Source organism: Lissotriton helveticus, chromosome 12 (assembly GCF_964261635.1).
Source record: "Lissotriton helveticus chromosome 12, aLisHel1.1, whole genome shotgun sequence".
NCBI lineage: Eukaryota > Metazoa > Chordata > Amphibia > Caudata > Salamandridae > Lissotriton > Lissotriton helveticus.
The window spans coordinates 616,744,379-616,764,609 of record NC_136073.1 but is presented as its reverse complement, the minus strand read 5'-3'; the positions used below and the strand labels follow the sequence as shown (position 1 = coordinate 616,764,609).

The 20,231-nt window shown below is 42.4% G+C and overlaps 1 protein-coding gene across 2 annotated transcripts in view; it reads left to right on the top strand.

Annotated features, from left to right (window-relative positions):
* Nucleotides 1-20,231, top strand: part of NTRK1 (neurotrophic receptor tyrosine kinase 1) — a 541,605-nt gene that overhangs the window by 324,444 nt on the left and 196,930 nt on the right. For both annotated transcript variants that reach the window (XM_078669330.1, XM_078669329.1), the window contains exons 2-3: nt 17,433-17,507; nt 18,849-18,920. In XM_078669330.1, coding sequence (XP_078525456.1) covers nt 17,479-17,507; nt 18,849-18,920 — 101 coding nt within the window. In that variant the 5' untranslated portion in view covers nt 17,433-17,478. The remainder of the gene's footprint in view (nt 1-17,432; nt 17,508-18,848; nt 18,921-20,231) is intronic.

The window sequence follows — 20,231 nt, the reverse complement described above, 5'->3', positions numbered from 1 at the left end:
TCCTTTACGTTTTGTATCTTTTGAAAGGAACTTTTCATTGTTTTAGGACAGCCTTGAATGTTCAAATAAAAAATGATTACTTTCTACCAAAAGTGATTATCCTAACAGTTCCTCATTGAAAAACAGTTTTTTGGAGCCTCACCTTAGCATCTTCACATAGAAAGAAATAGCATGGCATGAGAAAATTAAGAAATGTTAAAGGTATTACCTAGAAGTGTATTATGGAGAGTTTTGGTCAGACAAGGCAAGTCTGTGTCTAGAAGAAACACACTAAAGAAGGATAAATGACTGTCTTCAGCATTTTATAGTCTAGAGGCAAATGGATGAAATGGCTGCATGTCACACTCTGATAGTCAGGCATATGGGCCTGCATGTACATCTAAGTAATTATACAGAGAATTATCAATTTATTCCACATCTGCCCTTGACAATACATTGGTAGTCAATATTGTTGAGTGGATATAAGTGCAGATCAATGTTTAAACCTTGATATCATGGTAGAACACTGAATGAATCTACATCCCAAACACAAGTCTAATCCATTCCAGGTGTTTGGACAAAATATCGAATTATAAATATCGAGAGACAGAAATATCTGAAAATAAAATTGTGATTTAAAAATATTGTGATGCAGAAATAGGGTTGTTGAAGAAAATTTTTTTTTTCAGGTAAATAGTATTGTTGTTAAGAATTTTGCTGGTGTTAATATCGTAGTTAATAATATAGATCTAAAAAATATTGTTTTTGAATTATTATAACATGTTTTAGTTCATATATTAATTGTATATGTTACTATTGTATTTATAATTATTATTTTAAATATAATTTGTAATTGTAAGTGATTTAGAATTTTTAATTTTATTGCTAACAGAAATGTATAGTGCTAGAACGGGTTGCTAGGTTTGTTGGGGAGTAGGGTAGGAAGTTAACTTAGGGGCTGATTACGATAGCAGATGGACTTCAGTCCGTCGGCCATTGTCTCTGGGACTGGGACTGCACACCTACAAGGCGGTGGTCCCACAGGTTGTATTACGATGCGGTCATCACCGCGACAGCCACACATTTCATACTTTACATTGTGGTGGGTATTGCCTGCAGCAGCACCCACCGCAATGTTAAAAATTAACTTTTTAGATTTCTCTGCACTACGTGGCAGGCACCATGAGGTGCCTGTCACATTGTACAGGGAAATGTAGTGGTGCCCCCCAAACCCCAAACTGAAATGACCGGGTTAAAGGGAGGCCCGCTACTGGCCCCCAAAGTCAATCCCCGCCAGCCTTTACATGGCTGGTGAACCGCCATTGAAAGGCTGGCGGGGATGGAGCATCGTAATCCCATGGGCAGTGCCAGGTTGGCGCCTCCACCATATATGGGAATATGCGGGCTCCTGCAGCACCGGCGGGCTCAAGGAGCCCGTCGGATGCGTGCACCACGGACCCGCCCACTATATTAAAATGGCGGGCGGGAAATGACTTCATGATGGCGGTGAACCCGCCACCGACAGCCTGTCCGAGGTGGGTTCACTGTCATCATAATTAGCCCCTGAGTATTCATAATTTATTAATTAATTCATATATTATTTTTTTTTTTAATAGTTTGTATAATGTAATTTATTTCACTTGTAAAAATATATTGACATGTTTTAATTTTATTGAAATAATAACAGACATTCTGCATACATTAATACAAATACAATGGCTTGTGTACACAGTCAAGCAGTATATAGTTTCCACAGGGACCCCAACATTAAGGTGACTATGATAATGTTATAAATCATCTTCTGAGTCATGATCCAACACCGGAGGTGTACAGATGTTTCCCCTATATATGTTCCATTTGCCCCACACCCTTCTCCATTTCTTGGAGCACTTCCTCATTCATATTTTTAGATAAGTATGTAATTGATACGACCTATGTAGATTATGTAATACCGATTTATTTGACTTATTTTAGCTATAGTTGCTTTGTTGTAGGGGTAAAGGGTGGGAAGTTAATTAGGTAATAACTAATTGAGAATTAATTTTTAATATATTATTTAATATTTAAATGAATATTAATTATGTAAATTGTGTAATAATCATATATTTTAGTTATGTTTTAGGTGTGGGCTTCTGGGCTTGTAGGGCTATATGTTGGAAGTTAATTAAGTAATAAGTAAATTATAATCAGTTACTACTGAATTATTAATTATTGAGTGGATTATTAATGATGTACATTATGTAATGCTGATTTCTTTTCAGTTATATTTTAGTTGTGGGTTGCTAAGTTTGTCGGGGTATAGGGTGAGAAATTAATTAAGTAATACATAATAATTAATGTATATTTAATATATATATATATATATATATATATATATATATATATATATTAAATATTTATTCATTGATAATTGTGTAAAGTGTGTAATAAAAAAAAATGTTTTTATATTTTAGGTGTGCCCGAGGGGTTTGAATGGGTATAGGGTGGGAATTAAATAAAGTAATAATAAATTAACAATTAATTATTAATTGTTAATGCATTATCTAATTGATACTCAGTTATGTAAATCGTGTTATACTTATTTATTTTAGTTATATGTTATGTGTGGGTTGCTAGGTTTGGGGGGATATGGGGCAAGTTAATGAACTAATAATTAAATAACTATTTTTAATTGAAAATTAATTATTACATTATCTATTACATTTTTAATTGTTTAATTTTATATATATATATATATACATACAAACAGATATCTTTATATATATATATATATATATATATATATATATATAATGTTAAGTAATAATGCTTATATTAAGAGATTTTCATTTTTTCTAAATTAATATGATTGTTCAAATATGTAATGGGTATTGAAGTGAAGTATTTTGCCTACTGTTGCTGAGACTGGATTAGGAATAATAAATGTAACCTCTCCAAAGTCCAATGATTTCCCTGCTGTTCCACAGACTGGAGTGGGATTAGTAAATAATACCCCTCCGAAATCCAATTCTTTCCCTACTGTTGCACAGGCTGGAGTGGGAATAGTAAATCTTCCCCCTCCTCAGTGCAACGCTTTGTCTACTGTTGCACAAACTGGAGTGGGAATAGTAAATCTACCCATTGTGAAGTCCAACACTTTCCCTACTCATATGCTGTCTGGAGTGGGAATAGTAAATCTAACTCTTCCAAAGTTCAATACTTTCCCCACTGTTGTGCCGACTGGAGTGGAAATAGTAAATGTAAACTCTCCAGAATCTAATGCTTTCCCTACAGTAGCTTAGACTTTCCAATTGGGAACAGTACATTTAACCCCTCCGAAGTCTAACCCTTTCCCTACTGTTGCACAGACTGGAGTGGGAATAGTAAATCGTATTCCTCAAAAGTCCAACACTTTCCCTACTATGCGCTGTTTGTAGTGGAAATAATAAGTTGAACACCTCTGATGTCCTACACTTTCTCTACTGATGCATGAACTGGAGTGGGAATATTATATCTATTATTCCCAGACTCCGATACTTTTCCTAATATTGGTTAAACATAGTTATTTATAATATTTGTTTATAATTTTCAATTTCTATTATTTGTTTAAATTTTTATTTGTTTTAAAAATGTTGATATTTTTTGTTTTTTTACATTTTTCTAATTTCTTTATTTGTTAATTTATTTAAAGTTTTCGAATTAAATTGAACTATGCCTCCTGTTATAAGTAGATACATTTATATACGGGAACACTACATATAAGACCACAAGATACATGTGTTTATCAGACTATACCACAATTGCTGCTTCTATTTACATATAGGTGCATAAGTAGAAGGTTATACCTGCTACTAATAACTACAGTAAGTGACATGTGTGTATTTATTTATCTATAAGTTAATTACAGTTATTTGAAATTACCAAACATTTACAACTGGATAAATATTGACAGCAAACCAGGTAAATATGTTGCTGCTTCAATTAAGGGTATTTATATAGAGTGGTTTAATCAAGTAAATATAACATTATCAAGCATCATATGAATATAAACGTATATATAAATTAGTTACATTTTGCCATTAAAAAACCTTTGGGAAATAATATGTTGAGTAAACTACTGCTGACTAGGCCCCTAAGACTGGTGAGCCAGAACCTGTTGGGCAAATACAAGTGGGAGGGGGGGGGCGAACCCTCCCACCTAGGGTTCACTTCCTGGAATGCCTTCCCCTTCTCCACAAGCTTTAAATATACACTCTTGCATTCAGCGAGTTCTATCAAGCTTCCTGTGCTGCTTGGCACATGACATGTGCTCTCATGGCCAGGACAAGCAAAGAAAAGCATTTGAAGCCTGTGGGGAAATATGTATTTTTGAATGTATTTGTTAGTGTGTACATCATGTTGCATGTCTGCCACCTCACAGCGGGAGTGCAAGGTGTGTGAACCTGTGCCGAGGGCTGTCATGGGGATCTTGGCATGCAGTGGCCCGCCTCAAGCAGAGTCAGTATGCCGCTCTCTGGTCTGTCCGGGTTCCTACTTTTCAACTGAGATATGAAAGAGCCTTATTGAGATGGCGAATAGTGTCAGAAGACTACACAAGCCCATGGCTCCCACCACTTGGAAGCTGGTGGAAGCATGTCTTTGGCATCTCACTAACCAGATGAGTGCGATTGGAATGCATCTGAGAGCCAACTCAGTTGATTCAGTAATCTAATAGCAAGTGAATTAAAAAAAGTGCCAGGGAATAAGATGTACAACCAATCACACGACATGGCGAAACCAGGAGCGGTCCTAGGATTTTCGGGGCCCTGGGCAAAAGGAAATGTGCAAGGCCCCTGAAATTTACATAAGTGACACTTTCTGATCTCAGGAGAAGCTGCTTTGTGCAGACTCCAACTGGGCCGCAGCTCCTCCTCTCAGCCACCCAAAGCACCTCTTATACAGCGCATATCTGACTAAAGGTGTGAGAATTGCTTGGGGGCTAAGTTAAACCTGTGTGGGCTAAAGTGCTGACAATGGGCGCCCTGCGGAGTCTCTGAATGGACAGCCGAGAGGTGTCCCCCTCCCCTAGGCCTTCCAACACCATCCCTTAGGGGCCCCAGGAGGGGGGCCCCCTCCCATGAGCCCAATTGTAAAGAGATGCATTTCCTTCACTTTGATCGGCAGGGGGACACGAGGACTGGTGGGGTGTTGCCATTGTGCGGGCCCCATCCTGATAGGCGCAGTGTGAGGCCCTGGGCAGCTGCCCACACTGCCCATGCCTAGAGCCTGCCCTGGGCAAAACCCCAGTTACACCAGGTACCCCCTCTCATGCTTCCAGATAGAAAATACAAGAAAGTGACTGGGACCCGAAACCAGTAGGTCCTGTCAGATGCTGACACAGGTTGAAAATTAGCGTCACTCCAGTTTCCACCTGACCTTTGACCCTTAAGAGAGCACTCAGCTTGAACTGTATTCGGAATCAATCAAACCTGTGGAGTTGTCCCAAGACGCTAGGCCTCTACCCACTCTGCGGAAGCAATCAAACCTATGGAGTTGTCCCAAGACGCTAGGCCTCTACTCACTCTATGGTGAGGGTGACGCGTTCATTGGCTGTCCTGGCAAACACTACATCCCTTAATGATGTCATCCTGAGTGAACTATTCCTGACCTCCCCAAAGAGATCTGTCGTGCAGCCAATATTTTTGGATTAATACTATTTTGGGGGAAGCATAGCAGGGAAGGCGGAACTTCAAAGCAGATGTTCCCACCCCGCAGGGCAGGAAGCAGCAATAAAGCCTATTTAGTGAACCTGTGTCTCCGTGCGCGCTTAGAATAGCTTATAGTCATAAAGATACGGGGTCCATTAGCAGCAGAAGGCCTGCTGCAGGCTGCCTCCCCTACTAATGCTAGCAGTTTCTGCCATCTAGCAACAAAGTGGCCAGCCGAGTCTGCATCTAATTGAGCAGAGCGAGATAGTACATTTACTTTAATATGACAAATGGAGGGGCGGAGACCTGTGGGTCACACGCACACAAAGCTTCCGCTGCAGATCTGCGCAAACGTTGGTTTTATGTAAACCTTCTCCCACTTAAAAAAAAATAGTGCATGTGAAACTTTATGTTTGAGTGCTGTTCAAACACCAAAATATAAACGCCCACAAGCACTTGCATATGTAGTGATATATATAGTGGGGCTGGATTGATTGGGTTATATCGGTGCTGGGGCAATTTTACACTGACCTTTGCACTGAAATTTGGAACAAGAGGTGCAAAATCTTATTTTTGCAGTGGTCCCGTGTTGTTTTATTACTAGCAAGCGGGGCAAATGTCGGGGCAAAATTACACCTCCAACCGCACATTTTGTATGATTCATACTAATCGGTGCAAAATGTTACTGGGAACAACTCAGTCCAGGTATTGCGCTGCAAAAGTGTGACATTTCACGAAGATCCTTAAACTCAAAGATTTATGAAGTGTCAGACAACATGGCTTGTCTATTATTATTATTTTTTTTTGCCGGAGCTCACATATGTGTTATAAAATAGTAGCTGTATCTCTCTCATTTTAATCGATCACTGTACCTGTCTCTTGCAATATGTTTTATTGATTTAGTTGAACAAAGCAATACACCGGGAGATAAGGAGAGAGGGGTGTGGTTGAAAACAAGGAATTTACAGTTAAGTGAACGATTTTGCAGTGTTCGCATCCCTGGTATGTTCTTTGCCCAAATGACAGCGCTGCTTGACCCTACAGCAGTGCAGGGGAGTGCACTGCAAACACTGTAAGCGTGCCTAGGCCTCGGGGTGTTTGTAGCCCCCATTCCACTGGCAGCACCCCCTCTATTTGTGGGAATTGCCCAGTAGGGGATTGTGTTTTAATCTCTCAACTCAGGAACAGGGAATTCCCCTAAGTAACCCTCCTGTTGGTAAAGGTGCTACAAGTGTGAAGCATTGTGTTTTTTTTGCTATCTAGCTAAATATATATATAAACAGCAGGAAAAATCGCGCAATAACCGCTCGCTTAGTGATTAAAAAGTATACCCAGCAATTTTTTTTACTCACTAAAAGCAGTTGTAATGTAATTTTGAGGTTCACGTGTGTGAATATTGTCACTTTTAGTCATTTCCCAGCTGTGTTACACCTTTGATATGTGGAAAACACAACAGACGTGTGATTTCTAAAAAGTAAAACATTCTTTTTTCCATATTTGTTTGTGATTATATTGATGTTTTGCTTCTGTAAAATACGTCCTTGAGCTTTTAAGTAAGCATTCCTCTAAGGGCATGCTGTCAGTTCTTGTGGCGTCACTTCCTGCACAACAAAAAGACTTGCCACACTGTCCTGTGCCGATTTTTTGTAAATGAGGCCCCATGTTGGTGGTGGTCCTTGATAATGAAGGCATGGCTTCTGAGCTTGGAAGCTGGGAGGGAAATCAGCTCTTCTACCACAGCACACTCGATGGACGTTGGAGACCAGATAAGATATTAGATTCTAGATCTCACCTTGCCCAGCAGAGGATATTTGTGGAGCCTGGTTCAAAGAAAGCGGAGGCTTCTCAAATGCACAGCCCTATAAGAATGTCATAAGCATTTGAATATGATTTGTTTACATACTAGTAACTAATGAATTATGGTAATTAAGACCAACTATGTATCATCATAATAATGAAGAGGTATAACCAACCAAGCTTCTGTATTCTACAATACCTGCATCTATAGCATAGGCTCTGATCTACAGCATGGAAGTAATTACGGCCTGATAATAGTTTAGCAGCGTTTAATGGGTCAAAGAAGAATTGTTGCCGGGTTTTAACCCGTTGGCTGCTGCTGTCGGCCAACGGCAGTCGCGAGCACTACCTTGGTAGTGCTGCGCACGTCCGTTGGCCGACGCGGCCCCTCCCGGTTTATAGAACGTTCCGTAATGGCGCGGAACGTTCAGCGCAGCCAACGGGTTAGAATAGAAATTAGAAATAAAGGTTTGTTGACCTAATTGTCAAATGATAGAGTGTATCAAAGAGTATGCCTAAATCCTTAACAGTCTTTGAAGGCTGAATTGATTCCCCCAGGAGTCAAACTAAGATGAACAGGAGTTACCAAACTAAGGATATTCGTTTGTTGTCAGTGTTCATCTGGAGTGCATTAGCACTCATCTAGTTGGCAAATACAACAAAGCCATCTTGGAAAATCAGTTGTGTCGCTAACAACTCTTTATCCAGTTTATTTATAAGTTGGGTTTTGTCAGTGTAACCGAAGAAGATAAAAAACCAAAGGAGTGTGCCAATTTGGCAAGAGGGGCAACATATATATCAAAGAAGGATGAACTTAAAGATGATCCTGTTGGGACACCATGAGGGGTGTATTTGGTTATGTAAATGGAGCCATGGTTGGCCTATCTATTTTGAGGTGTCTGATGTCCAAGTAAAGCAAGAACGCTGATAATAAGTATACTGTTGTATCATGTTTTCTTCAAGTTAGGGCTCATTGCAAGAGAGCAAGAGAATATGCTGCTTTCTGTGAAGGCAGAAAGATCTGATGTAATTTAGAATATGTGTTATTGTCACATGTGCTGGAGTGGTTTAGAGGTTCCTTTTTTGGGGATCAAGAGATTTTATGCTCCACTTAGTGGATATTTCAAGCCCTCTTAACATGGCTATACCTAAAAGTATTTGTTGAGTTGACTTCCATTGGATACAATGAGAATGTTAATGTTATTTCGACTTGCCAGATGCCCATTTTGGATGTAGCGGAGGCCGGATCAGCTGAAATGGTTTGAGAACGATGAGAATTCCGACTGGCACATTCTAATCCCTGTGGAAATTGTATGCAGAGGATTGGAACTCTGAGATTTGCACCCTTACAATTGTCCTCTGCTGAATTATAGCAGGTCAAACCTGACTACATTGTCCAGGAGAAAAACATTGATTGATTCTGATATATGCGGAATCCGGTGCAGTACTCATGAATTCACAAATGCATGTACGTTCTCATTTCCCAGGTGAAACCTTGGAAAATGAGGTATTTACTGTGTGCAATAAACATCTGACCTCCAGGTGCCGGTGATTACTGGGTTACAAAATACCTCACTTTTCCCTAGCCCACTTGAAATCCGAGCCATTGTGACTTGCCTGCAAAACTGTTTTTTAATCCTTGCCCATAAAGCAGCCTCTTTTTCCCTTATGGAGAATGTAGCCTTCCTCCTCCCAACAATTTAAATAGTAAGTCGGATCTTGTTTACAAGTTTATTAACAGTGTTTTAGCAAGGGGGGCGTTAAAGGGTAGCAACCCCCTGCGGGCTCCTACCCGCAGGCGTTGCGGGGCGGCAAACGCTGGAACCACCGCAGGTGGCAAAAGGTCTAGCTACGCCACTGCTTCTTCACCACATCGTTCTCCGTGTGAAACTGTCTTTTCTAACACTACAGATTTTGTCAGGCATTGTGGAGCTGTCAGTCGATTTGAGCTACTTAAGCAATTGGCTATCAGCACTTAAGCTCTACAAGTCATATCCAGGCATCTTAGATGTAATCATGCAGATTTAAAATCTCATGATGAAAACTGCATCTTCTCTAAAATATGGCCTGTGTTCTAGGGCACTGTTGTGGCATTCTGTGTTTGCAGTTCCCATCCTGGAAATAAAGCTTGCAGCTTTAAGTCAAGCTTTAGCCAATGCGGCACCTTTCACAGGCTCCGTAATGAGACCACAAATCTCCAGCCCACTTAAGAGTCATGGACCCATTCTCTCATCCATTCCAGTAGAATCACTTTGTGTGAGTGGAATAGAAGAAGGTTGTCAAGTGGCTAGAGCAGAATACCCCGCAAGTCAGCGAGCGAGGAAAGCGCTGTTGCAGCCTGACGGAAGCTCGCTGCGACTGTGTGTATCCAGGGTCATACACAGAGCACTAGCTTCTTAGAGGAACCACAGAGCACTTTGCTGAGGATCTGGGCATTTTATGGTTTCATAATTACAATTGATGATGCTTACTGGCTGCCAAGATTTCGACCAAATGAAAGTTCATTCTCATATCAGGCTAGAGGCAGAACTGACCACATTATGGTGCCTCATCAAACATCCCTCAGGATTTGTGGCTCAATCAACCACCCACTGATGCAGGCTAGCATTGCATTCCGGCTCTTTGTGATATAGAGACAATTTTATGAGATCATGGAAATGACTGTTCTTACCGGAAACGACATACAGTATTTTATATTTATGTTTTTGTAAGCTGACAGAGTCTTTCATCACAAAGTGGCTATCAGGCAGTTAACAAACCACCTATTGGGATATGCAGTCTGTTTCATCTACATTTGTCTAAATGTGGCATCTTGGATGATGGGAGTGACAGTAGAGTTCATAGTTAAAAAATTGTGTTTGTGATCAGACATTTCCACACCTGATTTTCTACACTTTAATTTATATCCAACATGGACTCCTCCAATCACGTCCTGTGCCCCAAATCTATTTTCACGATTATAGTATACTGTAAACATTCTCAAGTGCTAGAAACACTGAGGAGCTGACTGGATGAAAATAGCCTTAAGTTCTGTATCCCCTGAACTGGAAACTTAAAGATGGTTGAAAGATGGTTGATACCATATTCAAGCAGTCTGTGTAACAAACATTATCACCCTCATTGGAGGAAGGTGTAATCTGGGAATAATGCCCTAAGAAATTATACTAGATTTTTGCTGGAAGATTAGTTACCCATAATCTTCAATGTGAAATATGATTGGATGGAGGATTGGAGGCATTTTAAATGCAAGACATTCAAATTTCAATTTAAAAGAAAACCTATCTATAACTTCAAAACATTGCAAGGTATATTATTCAATACTTTTCTTGGGGCCTAGAGACTCCATTCACATTGGCATTCAACAACATCTAACTCTGAGGTGTCTGTGCCCAGTTCCCTGCTAAGTTCATGTTCCCCAGAAGGAAGCAAATGAATTTACAGTGAGAAAAGCTGTTTGGGGGAATCATACAAATTTGTTGCGCTGAGGCTATAGCATACCTTGGACAAATGGAAGGTTGAGTTTAAATTTAGGGGTGTGCAAAGTTGCAAGCTCTGTTTCTTGTAATCTTCCCAAATTTCTAAGAAAAACCTCACAGCTTTACAAAGTTATAAAGATTAACGTTTTCCCCACATTTGTGAAAATTCTGAATTTATCAAAAATGTATGTCACAATGGGTAAAATTGAAAGAAAAATTCTGCAAACATTTGCCATTGTTTTATTACTGTTAAAATTATCATTCAATGCAGTAAAAATGATATTGCTGTGGGCAGTAAATCTTTGCACGATCCAAAGCAAACTGAGACCAGGAACCTTTGCAAATGGTGAGAAACAGAAGCTTTCCAAAACCTCTAAGGTGTAAAACACGGCACACCTCTAGTGAACTTCCCAAAGATGTACCACAGCGTGCTCCCCCCCCGCCCCCCATGTCTTGTCGAACAGGAAGCATTTGCTTCAAAAGCAGCATCCGTCCCTTTAATGGACCTCGGCAGCTTTTTAAAAAAAATTCAATTTTTGGGAATGCATACACAGGGAAAGGGATCTGCTGTTCCTTTAGGCATCCATCCTCAGAATCAAATCCCATGGTATGTGGTCACAAACTGTAACCTGCCTAATTAACATTCATTAGACAGGTCATTTTTAACCCTGGGCGAAGCACTACGCTACGCTCGCGTAGTTTGCAAACTTTGCGCTACTTTGCACATTGCACATAGCACAGTGCAAACACGCGTAGCGTAGTGCAGCGGTCATTTTTTGTTTGCTCGCGGTCCTCAACGGCAAGTTGGCGACTGCGAGCGAGCAAAATTACATCCCGGTGAGACTTTTTCCTCGTTCGCGATCAGCAACATCAAGTTGCCGATCGCGAGTGAGGAAAATAAACCTCCCGGCGAGATTCTCAACGCAGGGAGGTCAGGTTTCTCATTGCGAGTGGTCGCGTATGCTCGCGACCGCTTGCGATGAGAAACTACCAATCCGCGTTGAGAAAGCTGCCGCTCGAGTAGAAATCTACTTGAGCGGCAGAAAACAACTGCTAGCACAGTGCAAGGTGCGGTTTGCACTGATTGCACAGTGTGGAAAAGCATCTGGCACTGTGCATTCAGTGCGAACAGCATTTTGCACAGTGCACTACGCAATTCGCGTAGCTACGCATAGCTCGCATAGTGCGAAGTGCACTTCGCGTAGCTATGCATAGTGCTACTACGCGAACTACGCCCAGGGTTAGTAATTTTGCGAGCCCCTGCAAAAAGACAGCTTGCTATGTGGCTTACTAGTTCATAGGTCGCATCACAAATTTCACATTTCGTTCACAAACACGTCATTGTGCAAACTACACATCCTGGTTTTCAAATGGGTCTTGGCGGATAAGGCCCTAATTGTCATTTCCCGCCACCTCTATCTCAATATACTCCCCCATTACAATGCTATAATCCAACTCCTTTACATGGTCTGTGCTCTCATCCCCGCTTCTCTTAATAGATTCTATTACTCACATTTGACCATCACCTCTATCTATATTTCCAGTGTTGAACATTTTCAAGTTCCTGTTTTTTATTCATTCTTTTATTAACTGTTAAAGATGTAATTGCGTCCGATTTACTAGAAAATTGATATTGAAATATGGGTGATTAGGTTTGTTGTCCTCAGTGGCAAACTATTGCATTAGTTGGACCAGAAAGTGAATACTGCACACTTTATGTTTTGCAACCACAGCATAGAGTGCAAACATACATCAGTGCCTTTCATTGTGAGCATTGCACATTGACGCCACCAGAGGCAGACAGATGTTGCTGCCTAGTGATTAAGAGAATTCAGAGAGTGGGGAGAGTTTGAAGTTGGAAGCTGGGCTGCAAGTGAGCTTGAAATGTATATTGTGATTATGCGTGTTGGAGTCGTGCCCAAAGATGCAGTGGTATGGTTGTGTTGCGTCCATCCATCATCACCGGCTTACAATATCCAGGAAATAGTCTTCACTTTTTGGTTCTTAGCCTTATCCTGGTGCCTGGAGAGCACAATACCATGTGGCTCATAACCCCCCTCAACTTCATTCCTTGCAATGATTGGCTGAAGGTTAGAGCTATGGAAAATGGCATGTGGGGTTGTGCCAGCTGTGGATGGATGCCATCCATCCTAGCCCCGCCAATCTTGTCTCCAGTCTCCTTTGAAGAGGGAACGCTGCACAAGGACAAAAGAATCAGCAGGCACAGGCTTTATCCACTAATGATGGCAGAGCTTGCCATGCCAATGAATGGCTAATCGACCACACCCCACCAGTCTCTCCTTGGCCTTCTCAACTCTGGGGGAAGCTCTTTCTGGAGATTCAATGGCTGCACACATGGTACTGGAGCTTTCTGCTACTTGTGAGGTAGAGCAGAGCAATTGAGCTTGTGAGCCTAAGAAACATTTCTGGGATTCTTCCATCTGCAAGTGAAGAAATGCATTGCACCTGTTAGTGTATTAGGTCATGCACGTCTTCCCCAGTCCCCAGATGGAGCCTTGCTGCCTCTTCCTACAAATGCAATATTTAATAACAAGCATTGGCAAATCCAAACAGGTCTATTAATGGCCAACAGTCTTTTGACTTCGCCAATGCTCCTTTTGTTTTACATGACTTGTGCCCTCACCAATCTAAAAAAATACATTGGCCAAAAGCATAACAACGTTTTACTCTCAATAAGCACACCTTGCCATAGTGGTCCCTGGCAATTATGGGAACTACTTTGTGTGAGGGTACGCTCATTATGAAAGGGGAGAATGCCATTACTCATAGTGAAGTGAGCCAATAGCTGTAGTGGGCTCACCCAGTACCCCGCGCTGAATGCTGCAATGGACAGAAGAAGAATGTGAATTTCCCAACAAAAGACTAAAAGAAGAAGAGCTAGCTGAAAGCCCAGATAAGTAAATATATTATGCATAATATTTTAGTAAAATCAAAAGATCTGTGCTGACTTGGAACGCAATAAATAAATCAAAACTGATTTCAAATTGCCTCTCTACCCATGGACTTTGTTGTTTTTTACGGTCTAGCATCGAAAGCACCCAAGAATTAAGTCCTTTCTAGCACTGTGATCTTGAGTCCCATTGTACAGTGGTCATATGAGCCCCGTCTTGGGCTATGTTAGTATGATTCTGGCTAAAAACTCAGTCAATACTTAGTGACTTATTAAGATGTCGGTCGGAGTTGTCTCTGACCGACACTGTCTCGGTCTCGGCACCAACCGACCTCCGGTCAGCGGCTCTGACCACCTGATTACGATGCGACCCAAACTTGTTCTGTCGGATACACGCATTTCTCTATGGGAGTTTGTGTTATGGCCATAAACCAGCTGTAATACAGGCTCCCACAAAGAAATGTGTGTGTGTGTAAAACCCTGCACCCTGTGGTGGGCACACCACCAAACGTAGGCCACGGAGGCAAGGGGGCCCTGCTAAGGGCCCCAAAAGTTGCTTTCCGACAGCCTTCCCGAGTTGGAAAGGCCTGCACAGAAAGGCTGTGAGAAACCAACTTCGCATTCCCGATGGCAGAAACGACATCCATAGGGGATTACAGTGAAGTTCCGACTGTTATTAAAATATTTTATAAATGAATAGAAAACTGTACTATTTTTGTTTAAATAGTTTAATTATTAAAATACGTATTTCTACTCTTAATTTTTGTAAATAAAGTAATTTAACAATATTTCCTATGGGGTTTTATTTTAAATTCCTACCTCCATTATTTTCTATGGTGGTTGCTGCTGTACCAGCAAACTGATCTTATTTAGTATTGAACTTACTATTGTTTTTCTTAATAATACATTACACCCGTAAATTTGATTCCACCCCCTTTTATTAGGGGGTGGAGATAGATAAATCTATACTTTTGAGTAATTTTACACTAGGACTGTTTGAGTAACCAAAATTAGCATATTTGCTCGGAAGTGTAAGAGTAATTGCATGTGCAGACTTACTCACTAGTGCATGGGTACTCATAGTATGGCCCGCGGGCCGTCAGCGGCCCGGCAAGCCTTCCCTGGCGGCCCGAGGACCTTGCAGACAATTTACCCGTGTTAAAAATAAATAAAAAAGGCTGAAAACACTGGGGGCCGAGACTCTGCTACTCTGTGGGGGCCCAGGCATTCCGTGATAGTCAGAGTGGAGCTGCAGGGGCAGGGGCGCTAAGAGGTGAAAGACAAAAGCCTCATTAACATACAAATGGTCTGTGAAGTGCTCGTGCGGCTGTGTGTGTGTGTGTGTGTGTGTGTGTGTGTGTGTGCCCTGAAGCTGTCTCAGCCCGAGCACAGACAGGCAGGGACAGATGAAGAGGGTGACAGAGGGAGGTAGAGGGAGGAAGACAGAGGGAGTGAGAGAAAGGGAGGAAGACAGAGGGAGAGCGAGGGAGGGAGGGAAAAGGAGGGAGAGGGAGGGAGAGTGAGGGAGGGAGGGAAAGGGAGGCAGAGAGAGGGAGCGCGAGGGAGGGAGGGAAAGGGAGACAGACAGAGCGAGAGCAAGGGAGGGAGGGAAAGGGAGGCAGAGAGAGGGAGGGAGGGAAAAGGAGGCAGTTAGAGGGAGAGCGAGGGAGGGAGGGAAAGGGAGGCAGAGAGAGGGAGAGCGAGGGAGGGAGGGAAAGGGATGTAGACAGAGGGAGAGCAAGGGAGGGAGGGAAAGGGAGGCAGAGAGAGGGAGAGCGAGGGAGGGAGAGAAAGGGAGGCAGACAGAGGGAGAGCGAGGGAAGGAAAGAAAGGAGGGAGGAAAAGGGAGGCAGACAGAGGGAGAGTGAGGGAGGGAGGGAAAGGGAGGCAGAGAGAGGGAGAGCGAGGGAGAGAGGGAAAGGGAGTCAGACAGAGGGAGAGCGAGGAAGGGAGGGAAAAGGAGGAAGAGGGAGGGAGAGCGAGGGAGGGAGGGAAAGGGAGGCAGAGAGAGGGAGAGCGAGAGAGGGAGGGAAAGGGACGCAGACAGAGGGAGAGTGAGGGAGGGAGGGAAAGGGAGGCAGAGAGAGGGAGAGCAAGGGAGGGAAAAGGAGGGAGAGCGAGGGAGGGAGGGAAAGGGAGGCAGAGAGAGGGAGAGCGATGGAGGGCGGGAAGGGAGACAGAGAGAGGTAGACAGAGAGAGAGACAGAGAAAGGGAGAGGGAGGGAGGAGGGTGACAGACATAGGGAGGGAGGGAGGAGGGAGGGGGAGGGTGACAGACAGAGGGAGGGAGGAGGGCGACAGAGTGAGGAGGGCGGCAGAGAGGGTGAGGGAAGGAGAGAGAGGGAGACAGAGAGGGAGGGGGAAGGAGAGAGAGGGAGACAGAGAGGGAGAAAGGGAGTGAGACAGTCAGAGTGAGTGAGACAGAGGGAGTCAGGGAGAGAGCGAGGGAGAGAGAGGGAGTGAGAGGGAGTGAGACAGTCTGAGTTAGACAGAGGGAGAAATAGGGAGAGAGGGAGGGAGAGAGAGGTTGAGAGAGAGGTTCAGAGAGGGAGAGAGAGGAAGATAGAGGGAGAGAGAGAGATGTGTGTATGCCGGGTCTGGTGGCTCAGTAGACGAAGGCGTCCGCTGCAGGGTCCTGTGTTCAACCTCAAGGTCACAGTTTTTTTTGTTGCTCTAGCCCCGCCCCCTCCTCCACTGACCCCCCCCCCCCCCACCGATGCGGCCCTCGGACACAAACCACACTGTAAATTCGGCCCCCGAGAGAAAGTTTGTGAGTACCCATGCACTAGTGTCATTTACGTTTTTAAATAGACCCACAAGAGATTTGGCTGCTGAGGAAAAATGCGAGTGACAAGGTGCAGCATGATGTGTGAGGCAAGGATTAAAGTTATGAGCCTAGCAAGGAGTACTGTGATGTACATGCCAAGGATTGTGTGAAGTAAATGTAAATGTAAATGTAAATGTAGTATACTTGTAAAGCGCACAGCTGCCCCAGCAACGGGGCGTCCCGGCGCTGTATAACTCTGGGGAACCCGTCCTGGCTTTCCCTGTGGGATGGTCCCTTGCTGGGAGTCCCCAAGGTGGAGCCAGGCATCCCCGGAATTGGTGGGGCCGTTGTGGAGATTAGGCAAGCTAATGCCCAGAGTTGCCGAGTGGAACCCCTGATTAGAGTAAGCACCGAAGCGAGAATTATCGAGTCCGCTGACCAAGGTCCACGACCCTGCCGCGTCGGGAATTGAACCCTGGTCCCAGGCTGACTTCTGCTCTCGGGCCTGCCGCCTCTAACCAGTGAGCCACACTACTCCACTAAGTAGTGTAAGTGAGAGTGTGACAGAGAGAGAGAGAGAGAGACAGAAACAGACATAGAGAGAAAGACAGAGACAGAGATAGTGTACGTGTGTGTGTGTGCGTGCAGGTGCACAGAATGCAAGAGGATGCTTTGATTTCAAGTGCTCTTGGACAAGGTTTTCAACACAGCCAACTAATCCATTCCAATTTCCATGCCTAGTGTGAATTAATAGAAATTTGTGCCACTCTGTGTCATTGTGATTTCAAGACAACTCACCTCTACTGTCATTCACAACCTCTTCGTCCTTTCTACAGGATCATCGAGAATCAAAAAGACTTGGTGGAGTTAACACAAGTTGACATGAAAAATTTCAAGGAGCTGAAAAACCTGTAAGTCCTGTTTTCATTGAGTTTTGATTGTTGTAGATTTTGCTCTGTATGATTAACCATTTTATGGATGTGAGACTTTACAGTAACACGTGAGGACTCCATGCTTAGTTGTGCAATGCAAGGCTAACTGTAAAAAGAAGGGAGGTAAGAGCAGTGAAGTTTACAATTTGTTCTGAAACTCAGATGATTCAAAATACAGAGGCTGTTTTTCAAAAATGTGGATGTCGTAAAGATCCTACTGGAATGAGTCCTTAGAACATCATAAAACAATGAGGAGCACTGACTGACGGCATCATCAACATGAACCAGCCATGGATGTTTACGGTGCCCTTGAAGCTTAGCCCCACCAAGAGAGAGTAACTCTCTTCCACTGAATTATTACTGTGTCCAAATCACAGTTATTTGTTATATATCTTTTCCTTCATCTGCTTCCTTAGTGCAGCTGGACCAGTTGGTATGCTAGTGCTTCACATTGCACCATAATTTAACAACATTTAAATTACATCAAAATGGGAGAAGGAATTAAATCTGAGAGTGAGGTACAGTTTATCATTCATCAAAGTAAAACAACTTGCAATCCAACTCCAAGTACAAAGTGTGGTTAGAAGGCTACGAATTTGAGGATGTGTGGGAAATAACCAAAGACTAGAGGGCACCATGGATTTCAACAGGCTAAAACATGTTTTTGGTAAAGATTCTATGGGATTAGCATGGGACCAGTTATTTTTAATGTGAACAAATCTTGTGATTGGAGAGTTCATGTTTGACTTTTGTGTGACACACCTCACATTGTAAGGAACGCAAAATCTTTTCTCTGTTTTATGTAAACAAGGGGGTAATGGTGGGCCAGGTTTAACTCTATTATGCATTTGAGCAATATTGTTAGATGACTATTGAGCAAGCAGTTGAATGCAGCCTAAGTAAACATGGATTTGGAATTCGGCTGAATTGTAAGGAAGGATGATGGTGATTGTACATTTGAACAAAAACGACTCAAAAGCAGTTAGAAGAGGCATGACAATTCCCCTACTAAGCATGACAATTCACCTACTATACATCAGAACACAGTTGAGGATGGTGCTGCATTCGTTTGTAATAAGGTTAAGTATGCAGTGTTGAATGGGGAAAACCTTGTAGTATAGAAGTGAGTGGCTGGTATTGAAAAACAAAAAAAGAGAGGTAGGTTGTGAAAGATGGTCTTTGAAAAGAGAACAGCATGTAGAATTGACTGGTGGTAGAAAGAAATGAGAATAAGTGAGCATCTTCACTGTTGAACAAGTGTTCATGGGCTTCACGGAGTTCTTTTCTTGACTCATATGAGAATTTTGTATGTTGTTTTAGAACAGTTTCTTATACCGGACTTCAGCACATTTCTGTAGACGCCTTCAAAATGAATTCAAGGATGACGCACATGTAAGTATAGATTTATAAAGCTCCTCTCTACTGACCTATTTGTCATACACAGCAGCGCAGCAACGATTGGTGCAGCAGGTGCAGTGGCACTAGGGCCCATTGAACTCTGATGATTGCTGTATGTTACACCCAAACAGCAGCCAAAGAGGTAATTCTCTGACTTGCACCAGGGTCCATGGCATCTTCGCTATGCTACTGGCCTTAGGGCCATAACAGCTGAAAAATATCACTTTTTGTTTTGCATGCATGTTGTTAAATGTTGTGTTAGTTTCATGTCAAAAGTCAATTGAAGTTCATGAAAACACCAACAAAATCCTTGAAAAACACTATTTACTAACTTCCAACATAGATCTCCAGTACAGAAAAACACTCAAACTGTAAACCACCATGAAACTGGGATGAAAACAGCAAAAAAAACATGTATGGCCCAATTTAGTGTATAGTGTTGAAGTCGGAGGCAAAATCCAAAGCACAATCATCAGTTGTTTTAGCCTGCCATTATGCACCATTTAGCACACGTACAGTCAGTATTTTGTTGGAGGCAATAGCACGTTTTTTGCATTCAGAGGGTAGCTTTCTACATCATGACTGTGACAAAATACCCCACACATTACATTTTCACTTACGCAGACCCTTTTAACAGGTGGTCTGCTCTTTTCCGAACCTGTGGAAACTCCTGTTTGCAATGACTGGTTTTGTGGTAATTATCACATCCCCTGTAGATCTCATCCGGTAAATTTGTTGCGGGTCAAAAATGACAGGGATGAAGCCTGGTAAATACTCAAAGGTGAATTGTTTTGCAGAAAGATTAAAAAAAATTGCATGCTATTTCCCATTTATTAGGAGGAGGATTGAGGCGATGGGTGATAATTTTCCCAGCCAATAAATTGTGATCCCTGAGTATCTGATAATTATCATCAACCCTGACGAGCACATGTAGTCAGAACCGTAATCTGGATGCATTCAATCGATAATCTGTTTGGTGAAGTTATTACCACACAGAATTACCATTTGTTCTATCATTTAAATTTTATTTGCAAATTCATATAGTTTGAACCATTATTTGTTGCTGTAGGTACTTGATGAAGAACTGAACCCTTAATGAATGAGGTGCTGTATTTCGATCCGTTTACTGTGTGGGGTCAGTTGAGATTATGGTCCGAGTTGGTAGGAGGAGTAGATACTATTTATAGCACTCAACAAAATCTGACACTGTCAGGTTGGAAATAATAGGGTGCTATAAAAAGCACCTATTCTGTGTTTGTAGTAAATAACATGAATTTTGGTGCTTACCACTCCAAAATTCTCATG